The 25,614-nt window shown below is 44.4% G+C and overlaps 2 protein-coding genes across 2 annotated transcripts; both read left to right on the top strand.

The window, feature by feature from the left end:
• Positions 1-3,797: 3,797 nt before the first annotated feature.
• Positions 3,798-5,288, top strand: LOC136771556 (serine protease FAM111A-like). The gene has a single exon (XM_066723928.1). It carries the CDS (start codon positions 3,911-3,913, stop codon positions 4,784-4,786), a length of 876 nt encoding a protein of 291 aa, XP_066580025.1. The 5' UTR covers positions 3,798-3,910; the 3' UTR covers positions 4,787-5,288.
• A 1,670-nt stretch (positions 5,289-6,958) lies between these two features.
• On the top strand, positions 6,959-9,963 carry LOC136771551 (uncharacterized). Its single transcript, XM_066723923.1, has 2 exons — positions 6,959-8,341; positions 8,735-9,963. Exons 1-2 carry the CDS (start codon positions 7,439-7,441, stop codon positions 8,924-8,926), a joined length of 1,095 nt encoding a protein of 364 aa, XP_066580020.1. The 5' UTR covers positions 6,959-7,438; the 3' UTR covers positions 8,927-9,963.
• The last annotated feature ends 15,651 nt before the right edge of the window (positions 9,964-25,614 follow it).

The following is a 25,614-nucleotide window of genomic DNA, read 5'->3' as shown; positions in this document are numbered from 1 at the left end:
CAGTGCAAACTTAATTATATGTAGCCTATATATTAAATTAGTCTTTTAGAACACAGAGATATATCGAAATCGGTCTTGAACTTATAATGATTTATTATTATTATTATTATTATTATTATTATTATAAGATGTCATGATATTTTAATTAAATTAAATCATAGTTTAATGAGCTGCATGCAATAGCGGAATTAAATTGACCAAACGCCAGTTAAGATTACCGATTACCAGAGTCACAGCAATGGCACCGTGTCACTGTGACGCACACTTAAGAACTTTGTTAGTCGTTAGTCTGCAGCTTTTAATCGGGAGATCGGTGATTAGTGGGAGATGGGAGGCACCTAGTGGCCATTTGGAGGTATAAACTAGTCTTTGGGGTTAATGGTAGGTCTATGGTTTCTTCTTATGACTAAGGCTAAACTTGACTTGTGTTAAGGCTTAGAAGACACCAAAATGTGAAATGCAACAATGGAATAAAACAAAACAATGGAAATGTAGTGTTAAATTAATCTTCCACCATTCATTGTGTAAAAAGTTGAATCTGTAATTTTCCCATTCTTTACAAATATAAATAAATAGAATTGAACTAATAATTTTCTAAATCATTTTAATCATTTAAATCAGTTAAGTATAATATTGTATGAGGAAAATATTAAGCAACCAACTTTTTATCAGTTACACAATTTAAATAGTCAAATGTAACCAAATTACTTCAATTAAGGGTTCAATTAAGTAATTGAGAGCTCAGTTGGAACAAAAACCAGCAGGGTAGGGGGTCCCCAGGACAGGTTTAAAAACCACTGGCTTAGTAGATGGGCGCAGGTCTGTGCGGTAGATGGTGGCTAGGCCTCCGCCACAGCCTGTTGTACGGGTCCTCTGAAAGTAAGAGAAGTCATTAGGGGAGGCTTCTACTAATGGAATAGTGTCGTCTGGTCTTACCAGGTATCAGTCAAGGTGAGCACATCTATGTGTGTGTCAGTTATGGTGTAATTTATTAAGGCTGCTTATCTAGGTAGTGAGAAGATGTTTAAGACAGCAAGCTTATATATGGGAGAAGTAATGTGAGCAGGTATTTTCTGTTGTGTGGTTTAAACTTTTACTAGATTGTTGAAGTGAGGGCCCAGAGAGGAAGGAATACATCCAAGCCTAGGAAAAGTTACTGTTTGAATAGGATAACTAATAATTTTGTTGGTATAATATTTAATTTCAGGACTATGTACTTTATTGGGTGCCCCCAAGCAAGGATCTACGATCGGGTTCAGGTTATGCTGGGAGTTACAGGCTGCAGCCTGACCGGTGCTCTGAAGAGTCACGTTTTTAAACAACTAGCTATATCCAGCTACATCCAGCTTGGATGGAGCCCATCTCTTCTGTATAAGCCAGGCATTTTCCCCAAAACAGTCCCAATGGTTAACAAAAGCAAATTTCTTTAATGCACACCAGCTTGTCAATCAGCTGTTTAGAGAGGACAGCTTGCTAATGGCCTCACCCCCTTTGTGTAATGTTGGTAGAGGGGTCAGGGCCTTTTTTGCTAGGCACCATATTTTATTTTAAAAATCTCTGATTGTCTATGTCTAAAATCATTAGTGCCAGCGTGAATAATCAGAGTAGAAACTGTACTGCTGGGCAGTTCGTCTAATTTAGCCTCGATGTCAGAAACTCTGGCTCCTGGGAGACATTTTACTGTTACTGCTGGTGACACTGACTTTATATTTCTAACTATGGAGTCTCCAATAATGAGCAACTTCTCAGCAGACAAGCCACTGAGGTTCGAATCTGTTTGCAGTCCGAATAGGAGACTGGTGCACCAGAGCTCTAGACTTTAATTTTGTGCTTCTAGATCCCCATAACAATCTGGGTTGACAGGGATCAGGGATCTGGGTTGACAGTAACCGTCAGGCTTCTTTACTGACTTCTCTTCTGTTTTGCTTGCTCTCTCTCCCCACTTCACGCACTCCTTCTGCTTCTCTTTAATCAAGGAGACATAGTCTCCCTTGTATATGTACATACATATATAATTTATATATATACATTTTTTTCCAGCATATTTCCCAGAGCAGGAGGAAGTTTTCTGGATACACTTCCACATTTTCCCAATTGTGTGATCTTTGCTTTTGTGGGAGCCATGTCAGCTCAAAAGGGAAAAATAAAGCTGGAGAAACTAGCATCAAATAATCATAAGATTGACGTGATGTTCAGGTAAGAAAGAATGTAATTCTGTGATTTGTTTACTTTAAAAATGTTTATTAGCTGCACTTATTCATCAATGGTATCTTTTCAGAGTTTATTGAACACTCATACAGTCTAGATAAAATGAGAAAACAATAATTGGATTTTCAATAGAGTATATCGTGTTTTATTTTATTAATAAGCATCATCTGAGAAAATACAATATAAATACAGAACACACACAAATGACATAAAAAGACAAGCATACTCCTGCTGTCTTCAGTACTACCCAATCTCCCTTCTCTCATTGAAGATGGCAATACAATATACCAAAATGATTATACTTACCCCTCCAATATTCATTTGGAATATTTCCAATTAAAATAATTGTAGATAATAAATGTAAAAACAATATCAAACAGGTCTTAATATCATGTTTATTATTTGTTTCCTTGTTTGTTTGCTTTGTTCTAGCAGTCCCAGAGGGAGATTACACCAAACCACTGAGCACAAGAAAACAGCAGCAGGAGAGCTCCTCCCAAAGTCCTCCTCAAAGGTAATGATGTTTTTTGCATGGTTGGGCATCCTTAAAGATTAGGGTACATACTTGTACTCATGTTTTAGCAGTTATGAGAAAAAATACGAATTACTTTACTAGTCAACACATTTTAAATCAAGAAAATAAAGGCGTGTCTTTTGGACTATTGGATGTTGAGAACTAAGATTTATATATTTTAAAAATAATTTTTGATTTATAGAGAATATTTGTTTCAGTAAACTGGCATTTAAATGGATAATAATCAGACACGTTAGAAATTTACCATGTCTCCTTTGTAAATCTATAATTTTCTTCTAGGACAAAACTGAACCTGACAAAACCTCACACATTAAACAAGAGGCCAAAGACTTATCTCTTCATAACGTGACACTGAAATCATTTGCGGTTGTTTTAAAAAATCAGTCCAAAAGGCAGTCTAAAACTATGATACAGGGAAAGCCTAATGAAAGCATTTATGAAGCTTTAAAGTCCTCCCCTACAGTTCTGAAAACTATAAAAAGGGTGAAGAGATACAATTGCTAGATCAAAGTGGCAAACTAGGCTATGTGAATTTGGGGATGCCACTGAAGTGTCTGGGGGAAGAGGACTGTTTTCGTGTGATGCATTTCAAAAGTGCAGTAGATGGAAAGTGGAGATATAGAAAGGAAAGCACTATAGAAGGGCAGGACTGTGTTCTATTTTACATCAAGACCAGTGGGTTTTGGAAAGGTGGGGGTGGAAACCGCCCTTTGAATATTTTGTCTAACGATAAAATGAAGGGAAGACAAAACTTGTGCGTTTTCGCTTCTCAACATGAAACTATCATGGAGGCATTGCATAAAGATGGAAGATTTGACCTTGAATGTGTGGAAGACGGTTGGAAGCTAGCAGGAGGTGAGAATTTTTTTTATGAAAACTGCTTTCCTGTCAGTAATCTGGCACATAAAAGATTTGATCTGGTGGGAGAACCAACTAAAAACCATACAAGAAAAATAGAAAAAAAGAATTGTGAGAAGCCAGAGTCTGACAACCAACCAACCTTTGCAAAATCATCCAGAAGAATTTTTAGCAACCCTTTCTAAACCCACTTGTCCTACAGTAGTTTCCACACAAGGTAATGTAGTGGATCTCCCAATCTTCAGCACTCGTAAAGAAAAGATCAGAAACATCCTGAGTGAAAAGAAACAAATCGAATGGATAGATGCAATGAAGGTAGAGTTTGGGAAAAAGAAGCTCCAGAAAGATCGCGTCAGAATTCAGAAGATCCTGATGAAGTGCAGTGAGTTCATTGGATACGTCTGGTGGAACAACAATGAAAACAGAGGGTCTGCCACCTGCTTTCACCTTGGAAACGGATATATCCTGACCTGCTTCCATGTTGTCAGGGACATTATAGGGAAGGACATCGCTGTGAACACCAATAGAGCCCGTTGGCCCAGTATATTTTCAAAGTGCACATCAATTCACTTCTCTTATGAAAAACATAATCCACCAGCTGAGGCTGATTTTGGGCTGGAGGAAGTTTTTATCCCAAACGAAGAGTTGGATTGTGCTGTTTTGCAGCTGAAGAAGATAAAACCTGAAGATTCATTTCCACCCGCTATAAATGGCACAGCCCCACCACCATTGAGTGGCCTGGTGTACCTTATAGGCCACCCAGGAGGTGAGGAGAAGTCCACAGATTCCTGCTACATTGTCCCAGTCATGTGTCAACACAAAGAAGCCCAGAAATGTTTTTTAGAAGGAAGTAACGAACCCTGTCAAGAAAGTGGCTGTTGTGATCCTGAGAAAGATAAGTGCATCCACAGTTTTTCCTTGAGATCTTTTGACGACATAACGAATCCAAAATTTGTGACCTATGACACCTGCTTCTACCATGGGGCCTCAGGCTCTCCTGTGCTCAACTCCGAAGGGAAGGTTGTTGCCATGCACACTACAGGTTACTATTATAAAACCAAAGAAGGGGGACACAGCATTATGGAGTTTGGTCCCTCAATTTTAGCCATTGATTATTTCCTTAAATCAATACCTGAGATAACAGGTGACCCCATTACAACTGCTGAGCCAATGGAAACAGACTGAGACAGGCTATCAGAGATGTCAATAATCACAATGAACAATCTGTAGAAATCATTGAAGGCAGTGAAATAAAGTTAGATAGAAAGGCAGTGTTTTGAAATACATAAATGCTACAACTAGTTGATAGAAAAACAAATTGCTATGAATGGCTAATTTTTAACACAATGAGTGATGCAATTAGGATTTATATATTCATATAGTATATTTTACATTTAAAAATTGAATTTGTGGGGGGTTTAAACTATTTTTCTATATATGTATATTGTAATATTCAGAGCTGACATTATTTACATTTGTAATTTGGTATTCATTTAATATTAAAACTACAGTCTAATTGTAATTACACATCTTAAGACTTCCAAATTTGAAAACGGCTAGTTGTGCTAATGGACATTTACAAGATACAATATACCTGTTTATAGTGCTTTGCTCTCATCTCATTGTAATTCTACTGCATAATTGTAACTGTACACAATGGCACTGTTATTGTAATTCAGATGGTCAAAAACTGCTGTAACACTTTGAGATATAATAAATAAATGAAATCAACTACAGTGTGGCGTACAGAAATTTTATTCCATACTGTGCTATAATATACACCGAGCAGCCATAACATTATGACCACCTGCCTAATATTGTGTAGGTCCGCCTTTTGCCGCCAAAACAGCCCTGACCCGTCGAGGTATGGACTCCATTAGACCTCTGAAGGTGTGCTGTGGTATCTGGCACCAAGACATTAGCAGCAGATCCTTTAAGTCCTGTAAGTTGCGAGGTGGGGCCTCCATGGATCGGACTTGTTTGTCCAGCACATCCCACAGATGCTCAATTGGATTGAGATCTGGGGAATTTGGAGGCCAAGTCAACACCTTGAACTCGTGATTCATCAGACCAGACCAGACCTTCTTCCATTGCTCCGTGGTGCAGTTCTGATGCTCACGTGCCCATTGTAGGTGCTTTCGGCAGTGGACAGGGGTCAGCATGGGCACCCTGACTGGTCTGCGGCTACGCAGCCCCATACGCAACAAACTGCGATGCACTGTGTTTTCTGACACCTTTCTATCAGAACCAGCATGAACTTTTTCAGCAATTTGAGCTACAGTAGCTCGTCTGTTGGATCGGACCACACGGGCCAGCCTTCGCTCCCCACGTGCATCAATGAGTCTTGGCCGCCTGTGACCCTGTCGCCGGTTCACCGCTTTTCTTTCCTTGGACCACTTTTGATAGGTACTGACCACTGCAGACCGAGAACACCCCACAGGAGCTGCAGTTTTGGAGATGCTCTGACCCAGTCGTCTAGCCATCACAATTTGGCCCTTGTCAAAGTCACTCAGATCCTTACGCTGCCCATTTTTCCTGCTTCTAAGACATCAACTTTGAGAACAAAATATTCACTTGCTGCCTAATATATCCCACCCACTGACAGGTGCCATGATAACGAGATTATCAGTGTTATTCACTTCACCTGTCAGTGGTCATAATGTTATGGCTGATCGGTGTATATATATATATATATATATATATATATATATACCTGTCATACAGACCCACACTAGAGCCTCTGTACTATAATGGATTTATATATCTGGTGTACGGATACCTACTGGAGTCACTGTGCTGCATACATGCACCTGCTGTACAGTTGTCAGTGACAGGTAATGCAGTGTGGTTTAGAGCATATTGTTTTCACACATAAACCAATTCAACAATGTAAAATAAGAGCAGCCTTACAGGGGCTTTGGGCTCCCACAGCATTCGCCACAGGTTAGCACAGACGAGTCAGGGCCAAGAGTGAAGACGCCATTGTGCATTCACAACACAAGCACACATTTCTCCCTTCATTTATGTGTGTGAATGACAACTGGGGGAATATGGGGTGATTCTGGACACAGGGAATTCTGCAGTGGAAATAAACTATTCCTTGCCATTGCAGCATGGTGCACTGGGGGCTGTTCATGTCTGCAGACAAGAAGAAGATTCATCATCATCATTAACACAGTACTGTTGGCACTCATCCTTTGTATTTCCCCTTCAGCAAGTTATGAAACTCTGATAGGAAGAAAGTTTGGCACTGAAGTCTAATCTTCTCACCCGGTGCAACAGTTACATCATGTTGCTCATTCTGGCAGCGGCGTGATAGTTATATATAATATCGATTCAGTGGCCATAATGAAGGTCTGCACGTCATTCTCATGATCATTCGTGTATGTGGCCAGTTTCCGCACATGCTGACGTGAGACGTTTGGCAAGATCTGTGTGTGTGGAGGCATCACACATATGTGCGCTGGCACCATTCGCTCTGCGTTTCAGGGGAAAGAGGCTGCCAGCGAGCTGCGTCATCCCGACACCGCCGCGGTCTGGTTTCGCCCGGATCCGAGGGGTACCGCGACTGACAGCTGCGAGTCCAATCCTCGGCCCGGACGGGCTGCCTGAGCCGGCCAATGGGAACCCAGACCCCGCTACCCCTTTCTGCCAGGGCCCGCCTATTCGTTTAAAGTTTACCCCTTCAGCTGCCCCTATGGGGGTGTATTTACTGACATAGCCTCGGTCTTAGTAAAGTAAATGTATTTTACTAGAGCCGTCAGTTTATAGTTTCTGCCCTTTTGTCCTTATCTCGGGGTAAGTGTTAAATGTTGCCGGACAGCTGCGTCTGTTACAATGGCTTCTGCTCCGTCCGCCTCGGCCCGGGCTGCTGTCATCCGCTATCGGGGGAACCTATTCGGCAGGACACCAGCTAGCAAGCCGAGGCCTCCCTCCGGCAGCTACAGCCGGGGACTCGAGTACGGAGCGGCGAGGGGGACAGACCCGCCTCGGCGCGGCAGCGGGCTGTGCTGGCAGTGGGGAGGCGCTTTTCGGGAATGGGGGCAGGGGGTTTTCAGGGACCTGTCGATGGAGCTTCGAGGGGGCTCGCTGGCGGGGTGCAAGTGGCAGGTCACCCGGGGGAAGAAGCAGCAGCCCAGAGGGAAGAAGGCACTTTGTTCCGGACAGCCGCCTCATCCCAGGACTGCTGTCGGACTGGCCGCCGAGCCGAGGGTGAGCCGGGCCGAGGCCGAGCAGTGCCGCTGCCTGCGCGTCTGGGGGAGCTTCCGCTCGGTTTGGTGCCTGGTGGCTGGAGTGAACAAGGGACTGGGCTCGGTGTGCGGACGGACGGGTGGCCACGAACAGCTGGAGTCGAGAAGCAAGACTGTTTGCCTCCCCGCCCCCACAGTTTGGGCTCCGAGACCGGTTTTGCGAATAAGCTTTTTAACATCCCCGTCGGAGGACAGAGCCCGGGACCCTCTGCTGTGGGGCCGGCCCGAGTGGACTGCTCTGAGGAGAGGGGGGCTGCTGTGCACCGAGGTCGTGTCTGAAATGCTCCGGAGGAAACTGGGGCTCTGGTGTCGGCGTCTCTGGGCAGGACCGGGCGAGGTGGCCGCCGGCGTGGGATCCGCCGCCGCTGCTGCTGCCTCACAGCCGGGAGATGCGGAAGAGTCGGCTGTCCCGGCCGGGCGTGGGAGCGAACAGAAGTGGGACAAATCCTCCGCCTTGTCCATAGCGGCCAGAGACGACGGGCAGCCGGCGGTGAGTGCCGTGTGTGTGCTGTTATATTGCAGTGTTCATTATCAATGTAATGGTTTTAACTATAAAGTAATGGGATAAACCTTTCTTCCCCTGAGATTAATTATCAAAAAGTCACTTATTCACTATTAATGTACAATAACACAAAATAACCGCTTCAAGTCGAGATGTGGCCAACATGTTGCTCAATATTACCTGTGCACTGACTTATCACTGTAAATAACAATGACCCGTGTTACCTGCAGCAGCGCTTTTCACATTATTTCTGTTCTGCAATGATGTGCTTCTGTCAGAGCTGCGATCTGTACATTTTATAGACACTCGGGCACTGTTTATATACTCCTTGTGTCCAGTCTGTGAGTCTATTAACACTGTCTCTCTGTTTCTCTGTCTCAGACCCCTGTTGAAGAGGTGGGCAGTGTGTCCGGACAGAGGCAGAACTGGCCCTCGGCTCTGGGGCAATGGGAGGCCGGCCTGGCAACCTCCACTGAAGCCGGAGAGAACAGGGAGCAGAGCCAGACACTGCAGCCCAGGGCAGAGACACTGAAGTCAGGGAGGAGAGCTATGACAGTGGGCAGGCTGGACTGAGACCTTTCACTACAGAGCATGGCAAGGTGTAGCCCAGGGGTGACTGAGCTTCTCCAAGGTCCTGGTTCTACCAAGCTGGGGGGAATCATGTCCATTTCCATATGTGTTTTCACACCCCTGTGTCGCTTTTGAAAGTCTTATTGGCTCTATATCATATTGCCAAGTGTTACCATTTAGAACTTAAAAAGCTGGTTATATTTAAGACCTGTACACTAAGGTGATCTGCTGTTTCTGGTTGTGGAGTTGGAAGTATAAAAACATTGTGTAACCTTGAGAGAGCCTTCAGATCTGTCCAGTTAAATCAAAGCCCTGTGTTTATCAACTGTTGAGTGTCCACTCATAATGATGGTTGGGCCCAGCGCTGGCTCCAATCTGGGCTCTGTACCATATAGTCCATCACAACATCACCCCTTCCCTCTAACCAGGCTCCAATGCAGAATAACACATCCAGAAGGCATTGCATTGTGGGAAGAGTGTGGTCTGCTTCCACTGCCATGTCTTTTCCCACCATCTGTCCTGCCATCTTGAAGGGCCCGATGCACAATTGTATAGGAACGGACTTCAGGACACCTTAGTGGTGTTTTAATTCTATACAATGTTCTAGAGCCCTTAATACTTTGTGGTGGGAGCCGATGTGTGAGACTCTGAATAGAAAGAAAGAAATGCTGCTTGCATGAGCTGTCACTGCCACGACTATATCGATTGCACACGTAGAGTTTGTCACTGTGATTGGAGGAGGGATAATTAAAAAAAGGCTGCACCCGGTTCACACATTGAGAAAGATCCTGTCCTGCCTACAGTGTAATGAAGTCCACACTGGCACTGGGTGCTGGGGACGTAGTGTATTGTAAAGTCCTGTACATGGTTCATAGTGTACCAGTTGAGGTGATTCCCAGGCACAGAATGGAAGAGAATGCTTTGAAAGGTTTTCATTTTGAGATTTCTGGTTTTGTTCACTTTTTAATTTCCACCAAGTAGCAGTAGGAGAGGCAGTACTAGTAGTATTAAAATTAATAAAACCTGCACAAGGCAAAGTATGCTCTTCTGCACTCTTGTATGTTTTGTGCTCCTGGTTTACTGTGTCGTCTCGAGCTGGACATCTGAGGTCTGCACTGCTTTAGCCTTCAGAGTCACACTGTGTGTAGAACTGTTTAGTAATGTATCTATTGGAGTATTCAAAGGCAAAATCCCTTTATAACATTACAAAGTGCAAAAAGTTATAAAATGCAGAGTGGATTAACACAAAATAAATTGTTATAGAGGAAAGCAAAACTGCAAAGTAAAACACACTCTTAAAGCTAAGTGTTGATGTTATACACATATAATAGTTCTATGATCTCATTATTTCACATTACACATTTTGTGTAGCTTTTATACAGTCTTGTGTTGGATAGCCTATTTCTCCAATGCAGTTAAAATGTGTTTAACTCCCAGATGCATTTTAAAGGGTGTTCTGACATATTGATAATCTACAGTAGTGTTTCTAAAGAATGCAGTTCTAAATTATTACATGTATATCTATATATACATACATAGATAGACATTTGTATATATAAAACAACCCGTTTTAAGATGAGCCCAGCATCTGTTGTCCCTCTTGAAATTGATAAAAGCTTGTTTTGAATAAATTTGTTTTAATAGCATAACTGCAACTGAAATAAGTTTATGATTACAATGTTCTTGAAAAGTCAGGGTATTCTGGAACTAAGTAAAATAATAAAAGGCTAATGTGTGACAACCGCGCAGTGCTGGTGATAAACGTGTGCAGGGTGCAGAGCAGAGAGCCGGGCCGGTGGATGCGTCGGTGCGGTCCTGATGTTCCCAGGTTGCTATTTCTGCCACATGGGGGCGAGGGAGGGAAACGGCACTGGGGAGAGATCGAGGAAGAGTAAGTGTTGGGAAAAAAATACACAACAAACTTCACTTAGTGTAAATCACCTTTAAAATTAATGTAGTTAATAACTGTCCTAGTTCATTAAAAAAACTAATGTTTGTATAAAATAATCGGCCTAGAAACGGTGCATTAAAGCGGAGACTCGAATTTGTGATTGTATATGTTTTAACAGTTAAATCTTATCCAAAATAATAAATCATTGCATCTCTTTTTTACATACCCATATGACTCCATGAACCAACGCCGACCTCTACTCCCTGTCCGAAACGTCCATCAACTTATGGTTTTTTTGGGGATCCTGTGGTATCAGACACACTCCCCTCAGAGAGCCTTTACTGTGTCTATTCCTGTATGTCTCCATCAAGACAGCATCCGCGAAATCCATGTAAACTGCGGAGAGATCTTGGGCCTTCACGATCTTGATGGACACGCTCTCTAACTGGACAGTGGGAGCAAACGGGACGCCCAAAGCTGGCGCTGCAGAGTACATCTGGTATGTGCGGGAGTTGCAGAAAGGACGCACCCTAGGACGTCCGAGAGCTACATTCTTATGGACGCCGACCTGTCCTGCTGACTCTTTGACGTGGACAAAGCACTTGCTCTGTGGGTTTTCCGCTGAAAGGATTACGCGCTCGGAATACTGCTGTTGCCGCTGTAATGTGTAATATCTTTCTTTCGTCAGATAGGACAAGCAGCACCCGAGGCATCGCAGGTTGAAGGCCGGTTGGATATTGCATTCTCTTATGAAGACTTCTGCATTGGTGCTGAGTCCCTGGTGACGTCTGCTCTGTTCTTGGCAGGATCGGTGGTGTCTCGGATGCTCTTGCGCCATGGTGCCGATATTGATGTAGGCTAAATCGTGTGTTTGTTAATTGTAGTTTTCAATTTTCAGACGATAATGAGAGGAAAAAACAGTTTGTTGTTTTTTCCCGCAACTACCTGAATGGAAATGTACCATTGGATTACAAAATACATGAACATCATATAGTGGAAAGTGGGGCAATATGGACCTCCTAAGTTCTTCCACCACACACGAAATCACATATAAGTGACAATTCACATTACACAAGTAATGTGTTAAATTTTACGCATTCTTTGTTTGTTCAAGGACAACACAACTTTGTGTTAAAATTCACCAAAACACATCCCAATAATGTCTTTTTAACACAATAGTTTGTATTTTCACCCAGTAATGTGTTTTTCCCACACATACTTGTGTTAAAAAGACACATTATTGTCATTGGCGGCGCCAGTCCGTAGGGCTTTATTTTTTCTCAGACCCACTCAAAAGGTTACGATCAAAGAACTTGAACTTGATATGCCGGATAAATCATTTGCACACATAAAAATATGTGTAATTAACCTTATTTTGCAATGTTAAAAATTGTATTTTAATATATGGTTAAAATACATTGAATAACCTGGACATTTACTATAAAAAAATGAAATGTATGGTTAACATGCTAGGAGCAGCCCCTCCAGTGGGAGCATGTACAAAGTTTAACCACTAAGTTTGTATTCATTACATTGTCCTGTCAGCCCCAGACTCTCACCCTGGTCTGTCCACCCTGGATTTGTAAGTAAGAGTCCAATACCACACCTCTGGTTTTCCTGCCTGTCTGTGTCTCCCAAGTGTCAGTTCACGGCTGTTCTTATACAGGATGCCCGAGGCGACGCTAAATGAAAAGCTGTCTGTGCCTTTGAGCCGGAGTCTGCGCATGCTCTGAACACACAAACTCTCGAAAGCGTTACAATACACACTTTTTGTTTTTGTTTTTTAATCACTGTTAATTTATGGTAAAAAGACTGGTAGACCAGCTGCTAGACATTTCGACGCAGAATTAGGTGCAGTACCTTAAACTTCTCTACAGTGTCATTAGGTAAATTTACAGCAATTTACATTCAAACTCTTCTGGGTTTTACTGTAAAATAACGGTGTTAAACATGCATTTAGCATGAATAAAATAAGTATGACCATGGGGACGCTGTTTTCTGGCACTTGGACAATAAACTAAACTCAGCCCCCCAGTCTCAAACAGGTATAGGACCACCATCAGCTCCAAACAACCCTACCCAAGCCCCACTATAATTGTAAGTCAACAAATGCCCCTGTGTTGTGCTTTGGTGAATTTGAACACAAAATTCTTTTGTCCTTGAACAAACACATAATGTGTTAAATTGTTAAATTCGTTCTTGTATGGTTCAACTTATTATTACATGCAGTGAATAAATACTATGTTTCTGCAATGTCATGCATGTATCAAGAAACAACATGATTCTACATGGTATAGCAGCTAAGACGCAACGTTGTGTTGGCAGGGTATACTGTGTATCCGTCAAACAAGTTCATACTTACTCTCCAAATTGTCTCCACGCAGTGAATTAGCGACGTTGCGGTAGAGCCTGTTCGTCTGTGAGAGGAGAGAGGAGATCCAGTGTATATATATATATATATGCTATGTAGGTTATATATATATATATATATATATATATATATATATATATATACTGTTTTATTGTTTGAAGTATTTTACATTTTACAAATAAAAACATTCAAAATTTTAATTCTTGTGATTAAATTTTTTTTTAAATCAATTACTAAAATCACTTAAAAAAAATTAAAATCTCAAAGTGATTAAATTCAAAATAACTGAACATGTGCATAAAAGAAAAACAAATGTGCTAAAAGCAAACCTGCTAACCAACAAAAAATGTCAAATACATTGAAAATAACTGAAAATGAATCGGACAAATCAAAAAAATAAAATAAAACAAGAAAAATAAAAAACAAACCAAAACAGTCCAATTCATTTAAAATTAAAACCAAATGGCCAATGCATTTGACAAAGAAATATAACAAAAACAACCCAAAAAAACAATCAAACTAGTGTTTTTAAAAACAACTAAATCTTTAAAAACAATTAAAATTCATTTTTAAAATTCATTTTAAAATATAATCATTCATAAAATAGTTAAAAGATCTTGGCTCGGGCTCCAGCAGGGGGAGATGACCGTCCACGGAGGTGGGTCCCATCAAGGGATCCTAAGCTCCCCCAGATCTTGTATATGCCAGTTCTTATAGGCTTCCTCCTTGCCCCTCTGATGGACCTCCAGATTGACATACTCACGAATGAGTACCATGCCCCTCCGCGCGGTGACAATCGGGTCCAGCTCCTGCTTATTAAAAAGGCAGATGTTCCGTCCCTCCCACAGGGCCTGCTTCACTGCGCAGACGACACACAACCAGCACCTCAGGGAGGGAGACGTTATTCCCTTGGCAGGGCCATAAAGGATCCGCTGGGCGGTCGTCCGCACAGGAACGGCAAACCTGCGGAGGAACGGGAAAAACAGGAGCCAGACCCTGCAGGCGGAGGGGCAATCCCTAAAGATATGAGCCTCCGTCTCCTTCCCCAGGCAACCCTTATAGGGGCAGGTGTCATAAGGAGCTATGCCCCTTCTGTGCATGAACACTCAGGTGGGGAGACACCGACTCACAGCCATCCAGGAGACATCTTTCTGTGTATTCGTGAGGCAAACGTGCGTAGCGTTAGCCCAGATAAACCGGCAGGTTTTGGGAGGGAAATCTTCTATCCGGCTGGTCTCTCTCGTTCGAGTAGGCCACGACATCCCTGAGCAGCATGGCGTTGTCGGCCGCCGATCTCCCCCGGGCACCACAGACCTGGTTGGGACCCACGACTTGAGGGAGTGGCCGCTGCAGCCGGATTGTCAGTGCTTTGGCCAGTATCTTGTAGTCAGTGCACAGGAGGCTGACCAGCCGCCAGTTCCTCAGATCTTTTTGGTCTCCCTTCTTGTGAAGAAGGGAGAGGATACTCTTCTTCATAGAAGGGGCCAATCTACCCTCTCTGTACATCGACCCCAAGACCTGGGCCAGATCTTCTTTAAGCACCTCCCAAAAGATCTTATAGAACTCAGCAGGGATCCCATCGGGACCCGGTGTCCTTCCAGAGTTAAGACTCTTTATCACCTGGGAGAGTTCAGTGGTGGTGATCTCTGGATCCTCCTCCTCCTCCTCGTCCCCCTCATTGCGGGACTCCAACAGGGACAGAAAGTGATGGATCAGATTTTGATCCACCACCTTCTGATCATACAACTCCCTGTAGAAATCCCGCACCACTGTCTCAACAGCCTCTCTGCCCTCCACCTCTTGCCCCGAGGAGTCGATCATGGAGGACATTGCAGGCCGCCTCTCCTTCGTTTTCTTGAAGAAGAAGCGGCTGCATTTCTCATCGTCCTCCATGATGCGGACCCTGGAAAGGACCTTGATCTTCTCTTGCTCCTCCCGATAGAGGGCGGAGAGACTCAGTTTGACCCGAGCCACCTCCTCAGCCATGTCGAAGCCCAATAGCTGTAAAAGACTCAGGCGCTGGAGGCGGGCGTTTAGATGGGAATATCTCGCCCGCCTCTCACGAGCTTTCCTTTTCCCTAGCTGAATGAAGTAGCCTTTGGTCCTTTTCTTCACCATCTCCCACCACTCTATGGGAGAATCAAAAAGGTCCTTCAGGGTCCTCCACTCCTCGAGGCGTCTGCTAAAGGTTTTAATAACACGAGGGTCATCAAGCAGGGAGGTGTTGAGCTTCCAGACCCCAGGGCCCGACTCCCGTGTGCTCGGGATGAGCACCTCTGTCGTCAGGAGCCTGTGGTCTGAAAAGAAGACCGCCTCCGAAGACATGGCGGTCCTCTCCAGTGGCTTACTGAGGAGGACGAGATCTATCCTGGAGAAGGGGGAGCCAGAAGAACTCACCCAGGTGAACAAGGGGACCAGGTCCCGACCTGCGTCGCAGAGTTCAAAGTCCTCCACGAACGCAGCGAGGTCCCTGCTGGATCTATCATTGCGGGGCTTACTCCGGTCTACATCCCTCAGAGCACAGTTGAAATCACCTGAAATGATAACTGGTAAGGTGCCGATCAGGAGCGGGCGTAGCTGAGGGAGAAAGAGGACTCTCTCTCTCTGGCTGGTGGGGGCATAGACATTGACCAGCCTCAATACAGCCCCCTTGTATTTAAAATCGAGGCTGGCCAGTCTGCCCGCCTCTATTACCTTAAATGCCTTTACCTCTATGAAGGGGTTTTTCAGGAGTACGGCAATCCCGTCCGCTCGGGACACATTGGACCCCGACCAGAAGGATTCGCCTAGGGTCCAAGTGTCCCGGAGATCTTTATATTCCTTTTGGAACAGGATGCCGCACTCCTGCAAACAGATGACATCCGCCTTCATACCAGCCAGAGAGTTTAGAACATCGGTCCTCTTTTTCACCTCAGCAATGCTCCTCACATTTATTGATATAATAGTTAATGCCATAATGGCTGTGAGGGCAATTACCTGCTCCGTAACAATCATGTAAAGAAACCCTCCTCTTCCGCACTTCTCTCTTCTCCCTCACCTAGCTTAGCGCTCGCACCCATCATTTCAACCATTTGCCTCACCACTTGATCCTCTAGGAAGACTATGTGGGGGGCTCGGCTCCCGCCACCCGGTAAGGCTGGCGAAACTCCACTGGGCTCAGGGCCCGCGGTGCTGGAGGTTCTCCCTGGTTCCCTTGTAGCCGAGGCCCGACGAGCAGATGGCAGGGCAGAGGCCTTGTATGCGACTGAGGAGAGGACTGGATAGACCCCGCTAGTCGTTCTTTTAACTAAAGGTGGGGGAGGGGGTGGTTTCTCCCTTCCTGGCTGTCTGTTGCCACAGGCCTCCTCCCTTAGCGCCAGTGACTCTGCCATTGCGGCCCTGAGGTCTTCTTGGCAGAAGACACTGGCGCTGACTCTCCTCTCCTGAGGACCTGCGGCTCTCCCACTACTGCCGGGAGGGCATACCTGTCCCCTCCCCTGAGAGAGTCTCGGTCGTGGGGCTGGAGGGATGTTACTATTTTGGGGCCTGTCCTCCACCAGGCTGCCCACTGGGGGGAGTGGAGAAGGCCCACAACTCTCCGCTCCGGACTCGGAGTGGGGCGTGTAAAACTGAGAGGGGGAGGTCTCTGCAGCGGGGTGGGGGGGGGCTGGCGGGGGGGGGGAGAGCCAGCAGAATTGAACCTCTTGCTCTTCGCACCCCCCCCACCCATGCTCCTCTTCTCCATCCTTCTCCTCTTCCCCGCCACAACTGTCCACTCCCCCTCTGCCTCCACTTCCGACCCAGAGTCGGAGAGGGAGCCTATGAGACTCCTGAGGACTGTTTCCTCTCTACCCCTGTCTAGGGGAATCTGCGTTAAAGGAGCCTCCACTTGGTTTTCTGTCTCTCCACCACCCCCGAGGGCCCGCGCCCTATTTGCATAGGAGAAGGAGCAATTCCTAAAAAGGTGCCCTCCCCCACCGCACAGGTTGCAGGCCCTCTCCTGCTTGCAGGCCCTGGTCAGATGTTCTCCGCCGCAAACCTTGCACTTAATAACAGTGCAGGCTGTGGCTAAATGACCCAGGGCCCCGCAGTTCCTACACAATTTGGGCATGCCATGGTAAAAGACAAGCCCCCTATTTGCACCTAAAACTACGGTGCTCGGCAGGTGGCGTACTCCGCCGATGGCGGCCACTTCCACCTGCAGGCGCACCTGCCACCGTCGAGCACCGGTCCAAACCCCATCCTCGTCATTGACTCTCTTGCTTTCTGACAGGATCTCACAGTGTCTCCTCAGCCATACCTCTACATCATACTCTGCCACTGCTTCGTTATAAAACTGAAACGTAACGATTTAAATTTCTCTATCAGTCAGGGCGTCGACCACAAAGTCACTCAGGGGTATACATTATTTTTTCTCTCTATAGATATTCCAAAAACACTCCAGCACTTGAGGGTTCTTAAAACTCACCTCAAACACGTCCCTAGGTCCAGGCAGTTTCACCACGCAGTTCAGCTCAGAAGGGGCAAAGCCCAGGCCCCTCTGCAGCACGGACCTGCTGAACTCCAGTCGGGTGAGGGCCGCGGTCTCGGCTCCAGCCTCACGGCTGAAGCGCACCGCGTTATGGAGCCTCACACCGGCAGTTCGCTGGGCCATGCTGCGCTTTCCTACCTGGGAGAAGGGTCCAGAGGCTCTCAATCCGGAGGTCGGGGCAAGTCCACCTGGCTGGGGAGCAGCTTCCACCTCCGGGGCTCTTGCAGGGAGCGGGCCTTGCGGGGAGAAGTCCGGGCCCTGGCTGCAGGAGGCCTCCCTCAGGGACGTTGCCGATCGGCCTGGTCGGTCCCTGGGATCCGAGGCCTCTCCTGGATCCTGGCTGGTGACGTCAGCAGGGAGCAGTCCTGGTCAGGCCGGGCTCCGGGTAGATGGTCGGCCGGGCTTCTGGATGGGACCCACTCCGTGAGGAGTCCGCCGACTCCTCTGGCTAGGTCCCCTGTCGCTCCCGGTCCGTCCCAATCTCCACTCGCCTCGGCCTCCGGACCGCTCCAAGGACCCAGGACTCTGCAGCTCTGTCAACCGGCACCTCCCCGTCTCGTCTGGTCTGGCCTGATGGATCAGCTCCCTGCAAGGTTATATATATATAGGAGGTATTCGCTGCCTCGCTGCCTCTTCACCTACCGAGAGTCCACAACTCAGTGCTCCCCACTTCAACCACTATTTATAGAAACACGCACCATTGTGGGCGATGGCAGAACGATATAATTTAACTGTACGTTTATTTGGCAAACGCCCATTTCTCGGAAACATGGTACTAGGTTTCTTTTTTTTTTTAGGGTATTACTTATTTGTTTATCATCATTTATCAACTTAATTGATATAAATGCAAAATCATCTAAATCCAGGTGTATAACATCCAATCGAAATACACAGTTTAAAAAATAGTGCTGTACATACTCTGCTAATATTCCTCATACCAACATCCCGGAGATTATTTGATCAGAAAAGCTGCAGTGTGCTGGGAGATTTCTTAGTTGAGTATGAATTGAATGGCTTCAAAAAGCTTTGAACGTCTCTGTCAATGATTGTGATTAAATCGTTATGGATTTTTTATGTCAAAATATGTCTCTCTTTAACATTACTCCGCAAAGACACTCGAGAACCAATGAGAAGCTCATATGTGGAAAAGGTTTATTGTGTGTGTATGTATTTCTGTCTCTCCGCATCCTATACTATGTGCTGCGGACTGTGGTGTTTGTCTTTCGTGTTGTGAAGGTGAAGGTCACTATTGTGAGGTCAGTGTTCTTGGGTCAACATCTCTCTGCTGCGCGCCGTTTATAACGAAACGAAACCGAATGCGTATCATAAATGGTCGACATCCACCTCCGTGAAGTTGTTTCCGTAGTCCTTCTTCCTTCTTCCTTATTTTTCAAAACATAAGTAATGGTTATTTATTACTTATTTCTGATTTCTCAAAATAAGTCATGATTACATATTTAATTTTTATTTCACTGTTTCTCAATACATTAAGAATGGATACTTATTTATTGTTACTGTTTTCAGTTTTTCTGCAAAATAAGGAATGTTTACTTATTTTTTATATCTGATTTGTGGTATTCGAAAAATAATAAATGGATTCAGATTTTTCCGAAATATAAGTAATGGTTGCTTATTACTTATTTCTGTTTACATGTTTTCGAAATATAAGTATGGTTACTTATTTTTACTTTTCCTTGTTGGTTACTTTTTCTGTTTGCCTGTTTTTTTATTTCTAGTTTTACCAAGAAATAAGTAATGGTTACTCATTTGTTATTTCTGTTTCCCTGTTTTCCCTCCCTGCAAACACACAACGTTGGCACAACTATACATGATGTAATTCTTGTGAATCCATAATGATTTAAATGCTCTAATTCATATGGAATTCATGTTTAATAAATTAAGTTGATCATATATATATATAAATCATGTCTTCATACATTACACAGAGGGGATGAGGCCTTCAACAGGCTGTCCTCTCTAAATAGCTGGTTGACAAGCTGGTGTGCATCAAATAATTTCGTTTTTGTGAACAATTGGGATTGTTTTTGGGAAAGGCCTGGCTTACACAGAAGAGATGGGCTCCATCCGAGCTGGAGAGGAGCGCTAATGTTATCTGATAATATAGCTAGTTGTTTAAAAGCGTGACTCCTCAGAGCACCGGTCAGGCTGCAGGCTCGCAGTCCTACACTGCAGTCTGCCTGTAACTCCCAGCACAGCCTGACCCCGATCCTAGATCCCTGCCTGGGGGCATCCAATAAAGTACATAGTCCTGAGATTAAATCTTATACAAACAAAATGAATAGTTATCCTACTAAAACAGTAATTTGTCATAGGTTTGGATGTATTCCTTCCTCTCGGGGCCCTCGTTTCAACCATCTTGCTGTCTTAAATATCCGCTCACTACCTAGCAAAGCAGCCTTAATAAATGACACCATAACTGACACACACATAGATGTGCTCACCTTGACTGAGACCTGGTTCAGACCAGACGACACTATTCCATTAGTAGAAGCCTCCCCTAATGACTTCTCTTACTGCCAGAAGGCCCGTGCAACAGGCCGCGGGGGGGGCTGGCCACCATCTACCACACAGACCTGCGCCTCTACTGAGCCATTAGACAGCTTCACATCTTTTGAAATTCACCAGGTAGAATTTAGGCTTAATCCACCTCTTCAGTTTATAGCTGTTTATAGGCCACCAGGCCCCTATTCCTTTTTTATGACCGAATTTAGGAAATCTCTTATCTGACTTAGCCATACACTATGATAAACTCATTATTTTGGGGGACTTTAACATACATATTGACATTAAATACGACCCCCTCACTGTTAGTTTCTTGTCCCTATTGGAGTCTGTAGGCTTCACTCAGCATGTGTCAGGACCAACACATCATCACAGTCACACACTAGATCTAGTTATTACCCGTGGGGTACAGATTCACAACCTAATAATATCACCCCAAAACCGGACGATTTCCGACCACTGCCTTATTACATTTGAGCTGCCTGGAGTAGAATCAGACACACAGGAGAGGAACATAGAAACTCGCTGCCTAAATCCCACTGCTATTCATAAATTCACTACCCTGTTGCCAAATGCTAGCTTTATCAAAACAGGATCTGCAGATGAATTATTAAATAATTTCAACAATACACTAAGCACTGCTTTAGATACAGTAGCCCCATTAAGGACACGACAAATTAAACCAACAAAACACTCGCCATGGTTTGACGAACTCACTGGCTCACTTAAAACAGAATGTGAGCGTAAATGGAGAGAAACAAAACTAGAGGTCTTCACATGGCATGGAATGACAGTATAATAAGATACAAGCAGCCCTGTCCTTTGCTAGGTCTCCTACTACTCCAATTTAATAGAGACGCATAAGAATAACCCACGTTTTCTTTTTAATACAATAGCGACACTTACTAACCAGCAGGTGAAGCCTTCAGAGGTTATCCCCCCCAATTTCACCTGTAGTGACTTCATGGATCATAGCAAAGTTAACGGCATTAGAAAACAGATAGAACAGGAAACATACACAGATACTATAGCCGACACATGCAGTCCTTCACAGCCCCGGCCTACCTTGGACTCGTTTAATGTAGTAAATCCCCAGGAATTGGTCTCCTTAAATACTAAAGTGAAAACAACAACCTGCGCACTAGACCCTATACCCACTAAACTGCTAAAACAATCTCTGCCATTAATTATTCACAGAATACACAATATTATTAATGTCTCTTTATCCTCAGGATGTGTTCCTGAATCGTTTAAAATAGCTGTAATTAAACCACTTCTTAAGAAACCCAGTGCCGACCCTAACCAACTTAAACGCTCGACCTATCTCAAACCTTCCCTTCCTTTCTAAGCTTCTAGAGAAAGTAGTTGCAAACCAACTGCAAGCTTTTTTAACCGATAATCATCTTTATGAAAAATTCCAATCAGGCTTCCGTTCCGGCCATAGTACAGAAACGGCCCTGTTAAAAGTATTGAATGACGTGTTTCAGTCCTCCGATGTAGGGCAGTGTTATTATTTTATTAGACTTAAGTGCAGCTTTTGACACAATCAACCACAAAATCTTGATACACCGCTTAGAAAACCGTATTGGCCTATCTCGCAATGTGCTTTCATGGTTTAAATCATATCTGTCAAACAGACTCCAATATGTACAGATTAACGAGAACCACTCAAATTTAACTAAGGTTAAGTACGGAGTCCCACAGGGCTCAGTCCTCGGACCTATATATTTTTTATTGTACATGCTCCCTTTAGGTGATGTCATTCGACGACATAATATTAACTTTCACAGTTATGCAGACGACACACAATCATATCTGTCAGTAAATCGTAACAACACCATAGACCTAGAAAAACTAATCTGCTGTCTGTCTGAGATTAAAACATGGATGACAAAAAATGTCTTATGCTTAATTCTGACAAAACAGAAGTCATAATTTTAGGAGACAAAAATCGAACTGTTTATCATGCACTAACAAAACTGAGTAATGATAACTTTAATTTCTCCCCTAAGGAGATGACACAAAACCTGGGTGTCATCTGTGATCATAATCTATCTTTTGAATCACACATTCAGAATGTGTCGAGATTTTCCTTCCTCCGGCTTAGAAACATTGCTAGACTAAAACAATTCCTCTCCTTACAGGACACTGAGAAATTGATAGACGCATTTGTTACATCTAGATTGGATTACTGCAATGCCATTCTGTCAGGCAGCACAAACAGAGCTATTTCTGCACTTCAGTTCGTCCAAAATGCTGCTGCAAGAATCCTAACAAAAACAAAAAAACATGAACACATCACTCCAGTATTGGCTTCTCTTCACTGGCTGCCCGTGCACTACAGGATAGACTTTACAGTGCTCTTATTAACATTTAAAGCACTAAAGGGACTGGCACCTCCCTACCTAAAAGATCTCCTTATCGAATACACTCCAGGTCGGCCATTGAGATCACAGGAAGCCGGTTACTTAGTGCTCCCTAAAATACACAAGAAAAGCGCAGGTGGTAGAGCATTCAGTTATAGGGCCCTGAAGCTGTGGAATGATCTTCCAGCCAATATGTCAATATGTCTCTGTCTTAGCCTTTAAATCACAGCTGAGGACTCATCTGTTTAGTCTCTGTTTTTCTAGCCCATAGTGCCGCCGGTGTACCATGGACACAACATGCAATTGCACAACTGTCTTTGGAAATGTCCTGCACTGCATGACCAGTATCTGAGCACGACTGCCCTCTTGTCTTCCAGCAACAGCCTCCTCTGAGGGTCCAACGAGGCACCTCGTCCCCCACCATGGAAGTCTGTTGAGGCACAACCCATCCCAGAAGCACCTCACCACGGAGGGTCAATGGGGCATCCACACTCAAGGTTTGACGAGCCATCGCAACCCAAAGCCTGTTGTGGTCCAAACCCTCCACCCCCGATGGCCAGCGAGAGGCCTCCTCCAGAGGGAAGAGCACAGCCAGCAGCACCGATAAAGAACTTTCTGATCTCCTTGCTGCTGTAATAACTTTACTGCTTGGAGGGGAGGCAACCATTAGGCCTAGGCCCTAAGCCGTTGGACCCCCAGAGAGTCATTTTCTCCTACATGCCATCCATAGGAGTTTTTTTGTTTTTCTCTCCTCCGTGCCTAAATGGTTTATTTACTTAAATGTTCACTCACTTTATTCTAGATCATGTAAAATGTTTACAGGTCTATATTTGATTTTATTGTATTTATGGGTTTTTTTTTGCTATACGTTTGTTGTATGTTTACCAGTCTGTAAAGCGCTCTGTGGCTACCCTGCGAAGGGCGCTATACAAATAAAAATTGATTGATTGATTGATTGATTGATTGATACATTCATTCATGTTTTTCACAACCCCCTGGCAAGCGAGTAAAAGGGTATGAATTAATTATGATTCATGGTTATTAAGGTGTTAATCACGTGTACAAATTCGGATTGGCTATATGAATAAGAGCAAACAAAATGTATGGATTCATCACAATTTTGATTTTTAAAATGTATTTTTCCAGGTAGAGTCCAGAGACTCGTACAATCTGTGCCAAGAGCATTGAAGCTGTTCTGGTGGCTTGTGGTGCCCAACACCTCACTGAGACACTATATGTTGGTTTATTGTTTAATTTGTCACCCGTCTGTATATTTACAATGAAAGCATGATCACTGAAATGTAACAGCCAACACCCTGGTGACCAGAAGTGGTTTGTGATGAGTGCGAGTCACTCCTATCATGAGATACAGGTGCTGCATTTTCTGTTCTCAGGCTTAAAATAACTGATCGGCTGCAGTTCATTATCAATGTGCTGAATTTGCATTGGTCTAAGTGAATATAAACTCATGGTTTCAACAGAGACAGAACCGACTCGGCACAGACAGCACTGGGAGTTTAATACAGGATGTGTGATGGTGGATAAACAGGACCAGAACTGAGAACAGGTGTTCTGACAAACTGAGCTACCTGTCAGAATGAGCTGCCTAGCGAACGTATGCATGCTAAGTGAACACGCCCCTAACATTAACATTATTTTGACCGTGTTATTTCATAGTGACTAACTTGCTATTTACACATAGATGACAGAGTGAGCTATCTTGGTTTTCACACAGGCATCAGCACCAGATACATGTTGCTGTAGGCAAACTGCACATCACACTCATATCTGTATGAAATTTAAAATAAAAAAAACCTCTGACTGTGAAGGGATTTTAATGTTCTAGCCAGTTCAGATGAGCCCAGTTATAACAACATGAGTTCAGCCTCTCCACTCTCCACAGCATGATGCTGCAGTAGTGTGCGCTGGTGTGTGTGGCTCTGGATACAGGTCAGGTCCAGGTCAGAGCAGTGCAGCTGGAGGAGGGGTCTCTGTGCTCTCTCCTCACATCAGTGTCTCTCCTCTGGAGCTGACCCTCCACCTGCCGCCCCTCCAGAGCCAGAGACCCCAGAGCTCTGCCAGCCCCAGTGACCACAGCCGGCGCCCCATCCCTCTCCCCCAGACCCTCTCATGTCTACATCAGAGAAGGAGGGGAGCTGGAGAGTCAGGCAGAAGTCCCCCTGTCTGATCTTGTCCAGGGGAAGCTCAGCTCTGTTCTCAAACCCTGGGCCATGGTACCTCTGATCCTCCATCCCATTTAATGTAGATCTGCTCTATAGGAGTCCCTCTGCAGGCTGATCCATCACAGGGCAGAGTGACAGAGTCCCCGACTCAGACATGATCTGAGGAGACAGGAAAGATAATTAATTAAATATTCATTACAGTGTTCAGGGGGTTTGTGTCTTAATTTAAACACTCATAGAGCTGCAGCACAGTCAGTGGGATGTTTGGTGAGGTGAATGACTGAAAAGTAGAAACACAGACAGGCTTCTGTAGTCAGTGTGTAGGAGAGAGACAGAGAGATTTGATTTTTAACACCTTTATTTTACAAAAAAACTAGCAAGACACTAAAACAAAATAGAAGCACATAAAAACCATGAACATTTTCTTGACATAAAAACCCATCCCATTAAAACCCTCAATAAAAACACTACACATGTGCTACCATTAAAAGATTAAAATGAATAAAACCAGTTGGTTGGAGTGTTCAGTGTCAATGGCACAGAGGGCTTCCCCAACCCCCCACCTCCATAGGTCTCCAAGTCTCCCGTCAGGCTGTAGAAACTGGACTCCAGTCGCACCCTGGAGCGCATGAAACCTGAAGAGGGAGAGTGCACACTGCTGCTGCACGCGCTCAGGATAGCCAGCTTTGGCTGCCCTACTAGAAAGTTTGCTAATTGACAACCATGTCTGTGGCGCTACCTGTACTGTACTCCTAAAATACATATTAGTGTAAGTGCAAATTAAATACAAAAATATACAACTTAAGTCCTAATTTAAGTACATTAACATTTCACTGAGAAAGACATG

The sequence above is a fragment of the Amia ocellicauda genome, chromosome 15 (genome assembly GCF_036373705.1).
Source record: "Amia ocellicauda isolate fAmiCal2 chromosome 15, fAmiCal2.hap1, whole genome shotgun sequence".
In the NCBI taxonomy this organism is placed as follows: Eukaryota; Metazoa; Chordata; class Actinopteri; order Amiiformes; family Amiidae; genus Amia; species Amia ocellicauda.
Note: the sequence above shows the minus strand (reverse complement) of the source record. Positions and strands in the feature narration are given on the sequence as shown.